This window comes from Rhipicephalus microplus, chromosome 5 (assembly GCF_043290135.1).
Source record: "Rhipicephalus microplus isolate Deutch F79 chromosome 5, USDA_Rmic, whole genome shotgun sequence".
In the NCBI taxonomy this organism is placed as follows: domain Eukaryota; kingdom Metazoa; phylum Arthropoda; class Arachnida; order Ixodida; family Ixodidae; genus Rhipicephalus; species Rhipicephalus microplus.
The window spans coordinates 121,611,112-121,628,403 of NC_134704.1; the positions used below are offsets into that span (position 1 = coordinate 121,611,112).

Genomic DNA, 17,292 nt, shown 5'->3' on the forward strand with positions numbered 1-17,292 from the left:
GTTGAGATTTTTAATCAGCTAAATGTTACATGAACACTATAAGGGCCATAAAGGGGTTAAGCTTTTATTCTAGCGCGTAATACACCAAAGTATGAAACACGTGTGCTCTATGCAATTTCCAAAACTAAGTCGGGTTCAGTGACTGAAAGACATAGCTGGGTGACTTGTCCTACAGATTACTTTATGAAGACGAGCGTACACTGAATCACTTGAAAGTCACGTTTGATTTGGTTTATATGGCCAACCTATTAAAGTAATACTTGTATGTCTAGAGATGCGTGCCACCAGGTCATCAGCAAACTGTCTTACCTCCAAGAACTATGCGTGTGGTACCATCATTTCTTGAACAACGGACGAAACAAAAGCTAAAGGTTTCTTCAGAGAAGATTTATTGCACCATGATTAGAGCTTAAAATTAGTAGCCTGGTATCTTAACTGAAACTCGGTATAACACGCTTCAACATTCAAGAGAACCGAGATTGGTTGACTGTTTGCCGAACAAACTGCAAACACCCACATACACACACAGAGTGAAACGCGAGTGCAAGCACTTTTAATTATTATCACGAAATGTCCTTGTGTCATCACTTAAAAGGTATGTGATCCGATAGAATTTGTTGGCTTACAGAGCATCCGGATTACCGCAGAAAGCTCACAAGGCGCTTTTCATAGCTGAATGCCACGTACGAGACTAGCATAAGAGAGTCACCGTGACTTTTCGCTAGACCACCAGTTCGGGGTATCGGGAAAATTCTTCACTGCGCAGGTATTGCTCGAGGATCCGCAGGGAACGCGCCGACAGCGCTGCCTCGCGGGCGCCTCTGCGTTCTGCCCAGGTTGCTAGGCGCCGCTGCCGCTCCTCTTCGTACTTGCGCTCCAGCCATCTGCGACCAGAAAAGCACACCACCTTTTGTCATGCGACCTCGCTCACGCAGTCATTCAATCCTGACCAAACGACAAACAACCTGGCATACCCCATTGGTCAATCAGAAAATCGGCTGGATTTATTATCAACCTTATTCATCCTTAGGCAGATTTCAGTCGGGAGTCCCTGACTGCCACACTCACTAACTACACCATATGGAAGAACATACTTATATGTTTCGTCACTAAACGGGTTATCTGTCACTTAGTTTGTTTATGAGTCACTGAGTACAAGCATAGGCGTGCATACATAATTGTTATTGTAAACGTTTCACTCCGATTTAACACAAGTATTAACAAGATACAGCGTTAAGATGGAGAAAAACTATGAGAATTAGGAATCCACATGGCGTTCGGAAAATTTTCTCACACAAAACTATGCAGGCCAGGTGCATTCATGTTGAATGCGTACAGCTCTACTGCATGATTGACACATTTTAAATGCCGTTGTTGTTCTTCTTCTTATTGTGCACCATTTAGACCAGAGGTAAAGTTAGGGCTAGCGTTTTCAAATTCATCTACTATTAACTTAACTGATGCAAGGAACGATACAAAACCACTGCTCGAGTCCTGCATCTGCGATTTATGTCGAATCCTGTGTGGCTTTAGTTATTAGAGAATAAAATGCCAAAACGTCATATAATGCGCTCGCAGCAGCAGTATAGCTACCCCGGAGCATGCCTTTCTCCTTAGGAAATTCTCTTAGTGACACGCTCTACGCAGTGGCACAAAACGAACAGCACAGTTTCAAAAGGCGGCGCAATGGGTGTGGCCACTCACGCGAGGTACACCTTCTGCGCCTCCTGTCGTGAGCAGCGGGGTTTCTCCGTAGCCGCCACGTCGAGCTGACGTAGCCTGCGTCGCAGCTCTTCCTCGCGCTGTTGCCGCTGCTTGCGGCGTAGCCAGGCCTCATAGGCGCCCGAGGGGTGCCTCCCATCCGAGTCCGTGGCACGCGAAGATTCGCTCCTCGAAGAATCCTCCTGTCAAGCGCAGCAGTGACAAAATCCAATCAGGCACGCACCATTCAGAGTTTGAGAAAATCTATTCGACGAAGCCTTGGGCCCCTTACAACATCTATGCAGTGCTAACTGCACTGCTGCATTGATGTTGTAAGTGTGATGCATTGATGTTTTCAGTGTGATGTAGAAACATGATCGTAAAAACATCGCTGCAGTGAAAACGCAATTGATTATGCAGTTAGCATTGCATGTTTCCAATGCGCACAGAACCTGCAACTGGCACCCCAGTGCATAAAATGTTCATAAAGGTAGCATTGCATGTTGCATGGTCTGGTAACATTGCATTATACAAGACATTCGCAAAGTGCTCAGTTAGCGATTCATACTGCAAAGTACAATTAAAGTGCAGTATTTTTTTTCCAACGTGTTATGTATAAATGAGCTTCTGACAGTTCCAAACTTTTGACAGTTCAAAATCATCTTTTGACTGTTCCAATTCAAGCGCGCCGAGTACTATAGTACCACATTTGATAAAAATGCTGGAACGGGTGTCAATTAAATATGAAGAAGTCAGTGTCAGAAAATGACGCTGAAGATATGCTCTAAATCCTTTTGAAACAATGTGATGAATGTTAGTGGCCACTGAAACTTGCTCATGTATAGATATGACTGGAATGTAGTTGAACAGAAAGGTCGTTTCATTATATCATTACCATTGTATCAATCTGCCCTGCTAAAGAACTGCAGTTATTGTGGCTGTAAACAATGCTAGAGATGAAAGTGAGTGCTGTAAAAACTCTCTGTCAGGCACTTTGTTTGCACACATTGAAGCGTGTGCGAATCCCGAAGGATTACGGCCACTAGCCTGGGTCCGGTCTTAGCGAACCGCAGGGCACGCGTTAACCGTCGTCATGGCGAGAACATGGCACTGCTCAAGGTCGCAACGCTTTATTGTCTGTGACAATAGCAAAACGCAGCACAGATCCCATTGCAAAAGAAGCGGTGGAAAAGCAAATGGGTTTATCCACGCCACGGGCGAGAATCACTACACAAGGGGCCACGAGCACATCTCCGTAGGCAAAAGTGATTCACGGGGACACCGGTATAAAAGGGCCCGGTAACTCAAGCGAGGGCAAAAACGCACTCGCGTTGGTGTCGGAGAGATACGGGTTGGCGTAGTCTGACCGCGCACTAGGACCCCGCACCACTCTTCGGCCTAGCGTTCGCAAGGGGCAACAAAAGGCGAGCGTTCACCGCAGGTGCAAAACGCCGTTGGCAAAGTCTGACGAGCCCCAAACAATAAGAGGCGATGGACGAAAAACTGCATGCGCACCCTAAGTCATTCAGGAGAGATCTGACTCACTCTCCAGACGCGCGCGCGCGAAACGTCCCGAGAAACTCCGCGCACGGCACCACAGTCGACATTCGCTACCGGGTGAGAGGGGTTAAACGTCTTTCCCGCTCCCCAACGCGGCAGACCACGGAGGAGGGAAGTCATGTCAGGACATGAGAATGGCAGAAATAGGGAGCAAATCCCGCGCGAAGGCGGCGGGCTAGCCTCGATTTCAACAACAGTCAAGTTATCAAGTATTGAAAAGCTGCGTTCTCACTCAAACAGATGTGACATTCGAGATCAACAACATATACATTGAGAATGACATTCATTTGATATTCAATATGCAGCATCCTCAAACAATGTCGTAATGTCAAAAAGCGATACTCCCTACGATATATGCTTTAACCGTTTTCGACTACCTTTATTCCTGACAACTTATGGGATGCAAGCCCTTATATCAAATATATCATCTGCTCCACAACCATAGCTCTGTCCGTGAACTTTTAAAACAAAGTAATGCTAAAAACAGAGTGTAGAAAAAAGTTAAAATGTACTTCTTCCTTGTACCGTGCCCTAATTATACTATTACAAGTATTTTCTTGTGTTTTTTGTACGTTCGTATAATTTCGTAAAAGTAGCTCGTTTTTTTTCAGATGTGTGTTTCTGTATAGTACTTCGGACTAAATATTCTCATGGTTTCAGTTTTTTTTATATTTTTTCATCTTGCTATTGTGAAATTAGTGATTGTAAAGTGATATTTTAAAGTGTTTTATTTTTAATTCGTTATACTGGCAGCGGCGTTCACGCTGGTGCTCATCGCGACGTTGCCCAGAAGAGACACCTGAGGAGGCGCAAAACACGCAGTGATGGATCGGTGTTTTCTACTGAAGCATGTTAATCGCTGTTGATGGGCAATGAGAAACAGAACATAGGGATTATACACAGACAACCGCAGTCCGCTTTTAGTTAATGCGCACGCTGCGAATTTGTATTGTTCAACAACGCACAGGATAAATCTCTCACCAGCACTACCGTGCAGGCCTATAGATATGCAGCGTGGCCAGTGAACGTTTTGCAGTGCGACCAATGGTTTTTTTTTCTTCTTCAATCAAGAAACCTGTTAACAGGTGCTGCCTGCGTTGGCGTTGCGTAGTGAGATAGTGGGTGTCGCGTGCGTCGAAGAGCGGAGAGAGAGGAAGGGGACGTGCGGTGGAGCATGAACGCCGCTGGATCAAGCTCGCTCATAAGATGCTTCGCATCTAGAATTTGCGTGAACATAAATAAGCGAACCTTTGGAGCATGAAATAACGTGGGCAAACGGCATAGGAGAAAGACTCGGGACTTGGCGCTTGGTAAGATAGGACAGGTTTTGGCAGCGTGAAGTCTTGTCAATCTTCCTATTCCTGTTTGCCCGTGCTGTTTCCTGTTATGAAGCCAAGCCAATAAGCTCAAGTTGGTGCTCTTTGGGGCTGACTCTGCCTTCCACCCCTCCACTCTCTCTTAGGTGAATGTGGGGGGGGGGGGGGGGCAGTCGCCAGTCCCTTATCCTCCTGTTGCGCGTGCCTATGCTGTAATTACATGTCGTAGACTACTCACATCTCTGCTGACTGAGTTGTCAGTGCGCGTCAAGCTTCCCTCTCGACGCTTTTTAGTCAGCCATGCGCGAAAAGCTTGCTCCGCCTCCAGAGCGCGTTGTCGTCGCTCACTTTCCTCTCGTGCTTCGCGTTGCAGTTGTAGCTCCCTCTCGTGGCGCTTCTTGCGCGCCAGCTCCTCCTTGAGCTCTCGTGGCAGCACGTACGTTGACTTTGTGCTGCGCACGACGGTGGTGGATGCGTCATTCCTATCAGTCTTTGCCCGGTCTGTAGACGACGCGTGAGCGCCGCTCGCAAGCAGTGGCTGTCGCTGACCCTGTGCATAATCGAGAAGTAGCGCTTTGTAATGAAAGCTTTGCAGGAACCAATGATGAGCCTCGGGCCAGTTGACTCTGCACAATCGAGGTTCTTAGCATGTAGAGCTAAGATTGACTTGTTCTTGTTCTTTATGCTTCACATGTTGATTATTCTAAAGCAGCGTTAAAGAGCGCTTTAAATAAAAGTATCTCACATCGGAATTATGCTCCATCACACATGATCAATTTCACTGGTAGCTTTAAGCATAATTCTGTAATGATTCAAGCATAAATGATACAGACATACGTTTAACCACAATATTACCTATACATGAAGATCTAGCAACCGTATAAAAAAGTTTCTTTACTGGCACGACCTATTTATTGATAAAGTGTTAATAAACTCAGTTGTTAGTCAGCGTTGTGTATGTCTGCTTTTTTTCGTGTTCCTTGTCCCCTCTCGGCACGCTGTTTTTCATGCTCAACTGGTATTCATTGTAGTAGGCCACTTGAAATCTCACTGTCTCATGACGTGACAAATGGCACCGAAAAGGCAGGCAGCGCCAGGGGAGGATAGAAACCTCGTTTTTTGCATTATAGGAGGTCGTTTAGGGCTCTTTAAGGTGTCATTCTTTTGATTTAGTAAATCGATTAAAAGGCCGCAAAAGGGATTAAAGGAGAATGTGAAATACGGAACTATACACCGGGCTCCTACAGGGGAATTAATTTTCTTTCCAGAATCTCTTGTCCTGAAATATTTCGTGGCCGGCTGTTCATATTTACCTGCCTCACGGTGCTGCAGCGCGTGGGAGGTTGCTGACGCTTCCCGGACTCGGTAGACGATGCCGTCGGCTGTCCCGATGGCACGCTCCGAGCATTCAGTACTGAAAACTGCAATGACGTCTGCTGCACGGCCCTGTTCCGAGGGCTTTTCGTACGCTGGTCCGCTCCGTTAAAAACAGAGCCAGAGCTGCCACTCCTCCCTCGAGTAGGCGTCGAAGCACCGCGAACGGTACGCACACTGGTACGACCGGCAGTTCCCACGGTTTTCGGTCGCGATAAGCCACCGTATATCGCTGTCGGCGTGGCTGGGCTGGTAGAAGGACGGTCCACAAGGACGTGAATTTTCGGGGCTGGTGGTTCTTTCTCTAGCGGTTCAGAAGTGGCAACCTGCAGCTGCTGTGTAAGGTTGGGAAATGGAAAGCAAGAGTGAATAGTTCAGATGGTTATAGGGTTGCTACTTGTAGCATCACAAGCAGTATCCTATCTAAACAAAATATTTAGAGGCTACAGATATAAGCCAGCTTGTGGCGCACAAACAAGGCCTTTCTCAATACTGCCCTGGGTAGCCAGCCAACTTCCGTAGGAAAGTATAAGAGTAACCCCTGGGTTAGTCCTAGCGAAGCGCGCTGTATCCAGCGAGGCCCTTGGAGAAGGAGCCCGCTTCCTTAAAGGTTTCCTTCTATTTATCTATCTATCTATCTATCTATCTATCCGTGACGACCCCCCCCCCCCTCACGACCAGTCACTTCTGCATAGTTAGCTACCCCTCCATCACTGATGAAGAACTACCATCTATCTCACCTTTCCACCGTCTTGAAGAGCGGAGGCGTCGACACTAGTCGCTGGCGGCTCTGAAGACGCATCGGGTGATAGCGTTCTGTTCGTAGACCCACTGGCTGTGATAACAGCTTCTTCGACAATATCGTCATCACCCTCTGCACTTAGATCAATGTTGACCCGCTCTTCTTGTACAATACTGACAGTTGCCTCTTCTAAGCTGCTGTCCCTGGAGTTGCATCGTTTCTGTGCTAGCCGTTGTTCCCGAGAGTCACTCGACACGGACACCGTGCTGGCGGCATCCGGTGAGCACCTGTCCACGGCACCGCTCACTTCCTGCATGGAAGCGTCCTGGTTGTCGACACCCTTTCCTTGCAAGGACAGCTCCGATATGTCCTCACTGACTGAAGCGTTGTCATCCGACTCGAAACTGTCCTGTAATGGAAATCCGTTTTTGAGCGTTACTATGCGCAAACGCATGGTCTTACGTGGTACTGGCTAGAGGCATTTTCATGTGAAACATTTCATGCGCATAATATGACAGGGCCTCTTTGTCAAACCCCCAATGCCGTGACTCCATCGATGTGGTTTATTTGCCTGGTTATATATCAGAATACCCATGATATACGTATATTGCATGTGTGTATAATAAAAATGAATGGTATATGGAGCACAAGTTTGGGTCATGCATATTATTCATGTCATGATACCGATAGTACAAGTGGCATGACCGAAGGCCTTCTAGCCTACTCATTCACTCAGTTTGTCATAAAATACACATTATTTCATAACGCAGAAAAATTAACGGGACATCATATAAAAAACTACGTGGTTATGTAATGGACGTTTATTTGATAGTGGTAACAGAACATCGAGGACACAAATCACATCTCTCACATGCCATGGCATGCACAGTACTTACTCGCGAAATGTCATCACTGGCTAATGTCGACTGACTGTCCGCTATTTGTAACCAACTGTTGGGTGCTCTGCGTTACCATATAATTTCTTCGGTGGCTCTCTTGCAAAATTTCTCTTGCGGTAATTCAGCGGCTATTTTTATTTCCTTCATAAAAGATGGCTATAAGAGGTGCTCTTTCATTTTTTTTTTCTGATATCGTCTCCATTTTGCTTATGCAGTTCGTACTTATGCATTGTGGTCCCGTGGCATATTCTAGCTAATATAAGTTGTGACGATGGCGGAGAACGCAGATTGATGAGAAATAGTGTGACGGGAGAATACAGGTGACTCATTAACCACTGCTAAAAAGGGCGATGACAATTTTTTGTTGGGTAGGCTTGGTTGCGAATGGGATAGTCATATACAACTTCGCTCTAAAATGCCCTGTGCCTTTAACACTATAATACAGACTCATTTATTTATTTATTTATTTATTTATTTATTTATTTATGTATTTATTTATTTATTTACTTACTTATTTATTGGGTGAGTGAGTGAAGTAGTGAGTTAGTGAGTGAGTGACTGAATGCACAAAGAAGCCATATCAAATTAAACTTACAACGTCATCACCGGAGTCGTTTTCTTGTGCCATTCGCTGCTGGATGTCGTCACCGTCGTCGTCGTCGTCGTCTGAATCCTCTCCTCCGGGAGCCGTCATCACCACTGCCGAAGAAAGTTCGTCTTCGCTCGTCAGACTGCTCCTTCGTTCGACCGCGGCTGCCGTCACGAGCCTACGGATGGCACCGGAACGCGCCAGCGAGTCTTCAGCCCTCTGGGTGTCTTCGTCTTCTTCTCCATCATCCGTGTTGTTGGCGTCGTCGTCGCGCCCGTTGGCGTGGGCCTCGTCTTCTCCCGGGCCGTTCTCCTCCTCCCCGTCGGGGGTGAAGAAGAACACCGCCCTGATGGGATCCCGGAACTGAACCCGCCGCTGGCGGCTCGACTCCAGGGGCGTGACGTCCGCCCGCAGCCTGTCGTTGGCCTCGCGGACTTTGCGCGCAATCTCGTACGCATCGGCCAAGCCTGCGAGTCAGCGCCACGAGTCCACCAGCTCGAGTACACTCACAACCACAGGACGATCGCCTGTTTGTAAAGTCATATTTGTCTGCAAACACACTCATGAGCGGACTCGCTCTCACCGAAACCTGATCGACATGTCACTCTCTTCATGATTAAGTCCAGCGGAGTCATAGTCGAGTGATTTTGAGTAATATTTACTTACGTGTATATAGTTGAAATTTTCTCAGTATGAAATTTCTGATTTTATTATGATAGCACATGTATAGGCACTGTGAACGGGTTTTCACGGTCATCGTCATTTTCCGTATAAATCCCAAATCAATAACCTATTCCTCCGCGCATCGTATGTTCTACTTGCGGGTAATGCCGCGCGGGCGGGGAGATGAACGCTGCTGAAGCAGACATCAAATGAGTCAGCCTACCTTTGATGCTCGGGCAGTTTATGCGACAAAATCTCCCTTTGTTCCAGGCCTGCATTCGATTATTGCTCTATCAGAGAGGGAACTTCACGCCTATCTTGAAGAAGCCTGAAGCAGGGTAATGGTGTCGCCCGAGCAGCAGCTGTGAAATTTAATTCGGGAAGTTTGGTCACGATCACGTGCGCGCGCTTGCTATCTCGGCACGCATTCGAGAACGAATGCACTCTGCCATGCGAAATTTCCTTCCCTCTCTAAAGTGGTCCTATTTTCTTACACAAGTGTTATGTAGAGTTGCGTGAGGCTGAATCTACAAAAATCAGCTCGCGAGCGTCACTGAATCCAAGAACAGCGCAACCTAGCAGTAGTTACTTCGTAACTACGGAAGCGACAAAACAAGGACAGAAAAGAGCGCTGACTTTCAACAAAGATTTAAAATCGGAGCAGTGTACATATATAGGCGAAAAATGAGAAAATTGGGCATGCGTAAAAGGGTGCAGGAACAACCACTGCGATACAATGTCATTCATACAATGTCGATTCGATTTCAATGTATTGTTGAAAGTCAGCGCTCTTTTCTGTCTTGTTTTTTCGCTGCCGTAGTTACGAAGTAACTACTTCTAGGTTGCGCTGTTCCTGAATTCAGTCATGTCGTACCAACTTGCCCAAGCTTCCACGCTTCGCGAGCGTCACTTCGTGTAACCACACGATTTGTGGCTATCGCATACATTGCTTTGCGCTTGCGGTGAAACTATGATTTTTTTTAAGGATCACGATTACTCTGTACACAGTGTGAGAAATATCTGTGATAGACCTTCTATCAATGCGTACTCACATGTAACAAGCGTAAACGAAAAAAAACACCTAGACATTCGGCCCCAATTGACCACGTATTGCCTCATATTGAGTGAAAATATTTTCTTCTTTATTGAAACTTTCCCGAGGGATCACCGACAAGTTACATTCGCCATTAAAATTTCGTGTATATGTTTCGATACTCAATATTTCCAAAATACTATAATGTCGAGGTAATGCACCTTTTACACACATAGCAAGCTACTTAGTACGCGTGCGTGCAGGGTATCTAGCAAGAGAAATCAATGGATAGTATATTCTACTCGCACTATATTAGCAACAATAGTACACCGCTCTACGTTTTTATTTCTTTATTTTTTTTAATTTACAAAATACTGTCAACTCTTCACTGGGGTTATTACAAGAGTGAGTACAAGCATTACACAATGCAAGCTAATGCAATGACAAGATATGCAAAAATAAACACACACTGTATAGTAGCGACACCTTTACGTCAAATGTTGCGTTCACGGGATTTGCCGATGTATCCGACATACAAACGTACACATAACAATGCATTGTCTACAGAACCAAGATTCCAAAATGAAACCTTAGAGTTTGAATGCTTTCACCCGTACTCTAGTAGTTTAGCCAGAACTTGGAGACACCAACACGAGATTTTCAATACTTTCTAGAATTTTTTTTATGTGTTGGCTGTGCTACAGTGATTTATTCCAGCACAGTCCATTCTTATGACGCCATGAAAAAATGAAAGATAGAAGGTGTTGTTACAAATGTTTAAAAAAAGAGATAAAGCGATTTAGAGCATATCCCACTATATTGCGCGTGAGTTTAGATAGCCGATCCATGTCGCTTCCCATGACAGTGGAGTCCCACTTGTGTTTAAAACAAAACGTTGAAGACCTATATTGCCTATCACATAATAGGCTATGTAATAATAATAATAATAATAATATTATTATTATTATTATTATTATTATTATTATTATTATTATTATTATTATTATTATATTATTATTATTATTATTATTATTATTATTATTATTATTATTATTATTATTATTATTATTATTATTATTATTATTATTATTATTATTATTATTTCTTCAAAAAAAAAAGCAGTACATATGGCTAGGCCTGCCAAAGCTAAATGGAGGCTTGAGTGGCCGAGCTTCGCAGGCAGAGTTAAACCAAACACGTTACATGAATTTTAGTTGTGCGCACAATAAAGATTATAGGACATAACAACATGCACGTTATGTAAGCTGGATGAAGTTTACGTGTCGATTACGGCTCTGGTACGTGACATGCCATCAAACGCGCTATTCATACGTCGTGACTTATCCAATCTGCCTTTACTGATAGGCGGGTAGGGTGTTGGTTTGTGCTGGTAACAAATTTATTCAAATTCTGCAAAGGTGGCAACGCCCCGAAGATCAGAAGCAGAGAGTATATAAACAGTAATCATTCCCAATAAACAGTAGTTAGAAAAATTGAAAGCGAACAAAAGCAAAGAAAAAAACAGCGATGTTTCACAAGCGAAAGTGCCACACTTGCAAATGAGTGCATATAACTTGCAAATGGGCGCCAGTTGCTCATACACGTGTAGACAAATCAGCCGTATTAGTTTCTTTATTTGGTATTTCTTTTTTACGCAAAAAATGGTTGAAGTTATTGAACGGGAAAACACATACAGAACCAGGAATTCAATGCAGGAGAAATGTTTTACGACAACCGTTTGTATTATTATATCCTTGAAATTAGGCATTCACAGCATTTTGAAAATGTCTCTGTCAGAGTTCAGGTTGAGGTCATTATATATGTGTTATCATTTTTCGTAGAGAGAACGGCACATAGTATCTTATATCATATAGCAAACATCACGCAGCACGAAGTCACACAGCACGAAGGCAACATAAGCGATATGGCTATTCTAAGAATGGTCTCTATGAATGTATAAGCCGAGGTAATTCACAACAGACGAATATTTCAATGGTTTACAAGAGAAGGATTGACAATCATGCAAAATAGAAGTATAGTCAATGGTTACTTTCTTTATCGATTATGAAAGCAGATAAGATTAGTTTTGGACACATTTATCTTAATAAGTTTGTCTCGAAACCAATCTATGGCTTTAGTGAGCTAACTGCAGAAGAGTAATGGCCTCATGTAAGTTGTTGGCAGACGTCAACATCACCGTGTCATCGGCATATTGATATGGAGAAACCAGTATTGTATTAGAAAGGTCATTTACAAAAATATTGAACAACAATGGATTGAGAATCGATCCCTGGGGAATGCCAGTATTGATGGCTTGGAAAGCACTACAATATTGTCCAACGGATACTAGTTGACGTCTGTCTTCTAAAATGTTAACCAGAAAACACCAGAAAGCACCTCTAAATCCTGATTGAAGAAGTTTATTCAATAACAAAGTGTGATGGACATTATTGAATGCCTTGCTGCAATCAAGAAGGAGCGCACACGCAACCTTGTTACTATCGAACACTGAATTCAATTGGTCAGAAGAGTGTCTGAGTATTTTTCCCTTGCCGAAAACCATGCTGACAAGGCGATAAAATGTTGTGGCTAACGAAAAAGCTAGTCATCGTTAACAACAAACGTTTTTTCTAGTATTTGTGCTATAAAAGGAGAAATTAATATTGAACGATATTTTTCAATTTTGTCACGAGCGCCGCTTTTGTGTAAAAGTGTAAGTACTGCTGTTTTGAGTTGGTGAGAATTTCCCCACTCTAAATAGCATAGACTCAATTGAACATACTGTATCTTGACCTGTATTGTTAAAGTGTTAAATGTCTTTCTTATTCATTGTTTGAGTTATGTCCTTATTCTTCGCGCTTTTCATGTTCTTGATCTTCTGTTGTCCTTATTACGAGCTTTGTATATACGTCCCTCCTGCTTGGGCCCTTCACTGGGCCTGCAGTATTATGTAAATAAAATAAAATAAAAAAATGTGATTTATAGTGCTAGCAGAACTTCGTTGGCGTGTTCAAATGCACAAATCTAGTCAGTTTTAGAAATACCATCGATACGAGCACATTCATTACACTTTAAACGAAAAATGATAGATCGTAATTATATGAATCTACCCCTATCTCTTTGTAATGCGTAGGAATGATTCAGATCTTGAAGTTTACATGAGAACTAGGTAAATCTGCTCGCAGCCACCTCGAGACTACTCGCAGTGCACGTCACTACTACCGAAATCAAAATGAGCGCTGCACTATTCCCGCTGCGTCACCTATACCGAAAGCTTTCCGATTTAACGCGGTATTGCTATGCCTCCAAGAATGGAGGCACCTCACCCGCTTCTCCACTGCCTCCATGATCCACCCACCTCTGACTAGCAACGATGTCATGCAATAATGCCATCACGCGATGTTGTGGTGACATCACTAATTTCGGGGTCTGAGACATCATGTGGGCGTCACATTATAACGTGAAAACTTCGTGGTTTTTGACGTCAGTCGGGTTGACGCTGACGACGACGGGCACTGACGTGGCACGCCGGGGAATTATTACCCATAACGATCTCTCCTTAATACCCAAACTCCATAAGCGCGAAAATGCACGCGACAGCGACGAGCGACGTGACGTAGATCGGCGTCGCGCGATCAGTCACTAGCGCAGGCAAACCTCATTCACGCGACGGCTTCGGCGAGCGAATTCCACTGTTGCTGGCATGAGGCCGTCAACTCGCACCAAGAAAACCGCGTAGCGAGCGGTTTTCAATTTAAAAATAAGATATATTGTTGTGTAATGAAACGGAAAGTGTTTATTATTGCCTTGCAGCATTTTTTATATGCGCATGCGTAATAAACATTGCGTTATTTCTTGTTGCGCAAACGTGACTCGGGCAGGGTCACGTGCACCTATGTAGTCTTCGTCTTTTCCGGTTTTTCGCTATTGGCTGCTTGAGCCCAGCACTTCCGGGCGATGAGCGACGGTTTCCAAATCTGGAGAACCGAGCGATCGCGCGAAAACGAGCACGCGACACGTCGCGCGAACGCCCTGTTTCGTCGCTCATAGCGTCGCTCGTCGCTGTCGCGTGCATTTTCGCGCTTATGGAGTTTGGGCTTAAAAGGGCGCTAAACAGAGTAACCCATTGTTGCTCATACTAGTAAATTATTCTTTCACAAGTTCAAAATCACCACGCTTTTCGCGCGCATATGCTCGCTGAGCCAGAAAACGCACGAAAAATAAAATGCTGGGGGCGACTCCACGAAGAAGTTCCCGCACCGAACGCAATGACGTCATAGATTTTGGCGGCGTCTGTTAGGTCCTGCATAGTTCCCACTGGGTAAAAATAAAATATATTGTCCTCCGAGGGGAGCAGGAAAGTAACGTACAGGGAATTTAGTTGAGCCAATGATGCTAAACGCGAAAATGCACTATATATTGCGTGACGTCACCCGCGAAGATTTCGGCGCAAGATTTATTGCAGTGAGACTCTAAACTCACTTTGCAGCTCTATTAATAGACATTGGTCGTGAAATTAATGACACTGACTTCCCATAGCAGAGCTTATCAATATTCTAAACCAAATCATTATTTTCCTTTTAGCATCCCCTTAAGGTGCTTCGCACACAGAACTGTGCTTTGCCGTCCCTTCAGCCTTGCAGGGAGTCATATCGGCTGCTTAATTTCGTTGACATCACAATCACTTTCTCTCTATGGATATAAATGGCAGGCAAGTTGAAAAATAAAAGACTAACGTTTACCATCATAGTCTTATTTTTGACAAACGCTCGAATGGAAGTGTAAATGGTAAGTTGGCTGGGACATCCAGTTTTTACGTCTAGAACCAGCCACTGGAAGCTGTATTTGTATGTTGAAATTCAACTACCTCCCACTGTCACTTTTGTGTAGTATGCATTTATCTGTCTGAATCAGTTTCCAAATTGGTGGGCAGAATGTCTTGCCATCTATTTCTGCTCCTCACGGGGCGGCTTTACGCTCTTCCATAGTAGAGTACCAAGTACTCTAAATTGTTAAACCCACTTTACTAATCACACAAAATGTCATGCTACTCCCTGCGATTTTACAGTGATGGGTGGGGCCTACGGGACGACTTTTTGCTCTCCCATAGTAGAGTGCTACGTAGTTTAAATCGTTAACCACTTTTCTAAACATGCAAAATCTTGGATTCAGGGATGGCACACAGCTCTTCCATAGTAGAGCACCTGGTGCTTTAAATCGCTAACTACTATTTCTAAACACACTCAAGTGGCTGTGTGCTGTGGAAGATCTCCTATAGTTGAGCGCCTAGTGCTCTCAATCGTTAACTACTTTTTCTAAACACACAAGTGGCTGTGTTTGTGTGAAACATCGAATGTACATGTTCTTTCAGCGTCAACTCATATCCATGTTCATGGTAATGACGTCTGTTTTACCATCATCGTTATTCTATGTCTTGGAAGAAAATGTTCTGTTGAATGTATTGACATTTGTGACAATAATTTTTTCTAAACAAGCCTCTTGTTTAGTTTGCAATATTCATATGTGTATCTGTCTTTTTCTGACCCATTTTTAAATGCGAAGCATTTCTTAGCGAACTTCGGCAACTTTGAGCGTATCTATCCATCTAGCCACCTACGACTTTTAGCTTTCCTGGCCGTTTCAATAATGGTATCAATACCGAACTTGGTATGGCATAACATGACTAAATGAAGAACATATTTGACTAGTCATAACATCAAAATTATGACATGTATGTTATGATTTATATTTCATGGTCCTGCAGCTCTTGGGCTAGTTTTGTTCTCATGGAATGTTGCAAAACTGATATGGTATGACATGATTGCATGGCGAGTACAAACGACAAACCCTAACATGAAAATCGTGGCCTGCGTGTCATGTAACAACATGACTACATGCCACCCTCATGAAGCGCTCGGGCCGTTTGGCTAGTGCCACATATATCAAATTTGGTATTACGCGTCGTGAATGGATGATGAAGGTATGATACTGGTGCAAACATGATAAACATGAGATGCGTCTCATGTAATAACATGACTACATGCTATGCTCATGATGCACTCGTGGCCGCTTTGCTAGCTTCACATGTACCAAACTCAGTATTACGGGACGCGAACGGACGACATAGGTAAATGACACATTCAAACATGATAATCACGACATGCGTGTCATGTAACGACATGGGTACATGCCACACTGTTGATGCTCTCGTGGCCGTTTCGATAGCTTCACATATGGCTAAATTGGTATTACGTGACGTCAATGAATGACGAAGGTATGAGACTGGTGCAAACATGATAATCATCAGATGCGTGTCATGTGAGAACATGACTACATGCCACAGTCAAAGCGCAAATACATTTCGACATGATGCGGTGCGCGTGATCACCGGCGTTCATTTCGTTGCGTCACGCCGGCGTTGCCACGCCAGGCGCCGGTCCCGCCGTATACTCGTAATCACTCGTGACGCTGCGTTGCTTTGACGCATGCGCGTTTCAGCGCGTCCGGTGTCCCTCTGTCACGAAAAGAGGTAGACGCAGTGTTTCCTGGGTAACACATTGGCACGTAATGCAGCATGTCGCATTTCTCGCCGGTTGCCGTCGGGCCGCGTCGGTCGCGCCTAGCGTCAGACTATAAAGTACGCGCGTTCCGCCAACATAGCGTCCTTGTGCCCAGCGTGCGCGCGCGTCAACGCTACATTGGAGTATATAGGGCCTTTCATGAAGTGCTCGCAGCCCTTTTACTAGCTCCACATATACCAAATTCAGTGTTACGTTATGTCAATGGATCACAAAATATATGACTGGTGCCAAAATGATAATCCTGGCACGCGTGTCATATAATAACATGACAGCATACCACGCTCATATCGGGCTCGCGGGCGTTTGGCTAGCTCCACATATACTAAATTCGGTATCACCTGACGCGAATAGATGACGAAAGCATACGCCACATCTAAACACGAGAATAATGACACGGAAGTCATGTACGGCATCATTTACGTCCACCTCGTAACAATGTGTTGATTTTAAGTGACATATCAACCTTTCTTATTCGTGCTTCGCGTATTATCGATTCCCACTGTACATGAGATCTGCCAATTTTTTTGTGGCTGTGTTTGTGTGAACCATCGAATGCACATGTTCTATCCACGTCACCTCATATCCATGTTAATGTAATTGAAGTCTGTTTTGTCATCATCGTTATTGTACGTCTAAGAAAATATTCTGGTGAAATGTTGCTGACGTCTGTGACAATAAATCTTTCTAAACACAACTCACTGTTTGCTCTCACGCTGAGACACTTATTTGTAATCAGGACTGCTCACTGCTCTCCCATAGTTGAGAACGAAGTACTCCAGGTCGTTAAAAATTTTTTAAACACATATGGGATTTCTGATTGCGTAATGCTCTTTC

General features: G+C 44.2%; 1 protein-coding gene across 1 annotated transcript in view; it reads right to left on the bottom strand.

Moving 5' to 3' along the window:
* Positions 1-531: 531 nt before the first annotated feature.
* LOC142817364 (uncharacterized) overlaps positions 532-17,292 on the bottom strand; it is a 43,704-nt gene continuing 26,943 nt past the window's right edge. The window contains exons 2-7 of the mRNA XM_075894391.1: positions 8,188-8,648; positions 6,692-7,102; positions 5,891-6,286; positions 4,816-5,127; positions 1,705-1,904; positions 532-884 (exon numbers count right to left, since the gene is read on the bottom strand). Coding sequence (XP_075750506.1) covers positions 722-884; positions 1,705-1,904; positions 4,816-5,127; positions 5,891-6,286; positions 6,692-7,102; positions 8,188-8,648 — 1,943 coding nt within the window. The 3' untranslated portion in view covers positions 532-721. The remainder of the gene's footprint in view (positions 885-1,704; positions 1,905-4,815; positions 5,128-5,890; positions 6,287-6,691; positions 7,103-8,187; positions 8,649-17,292) is intronic.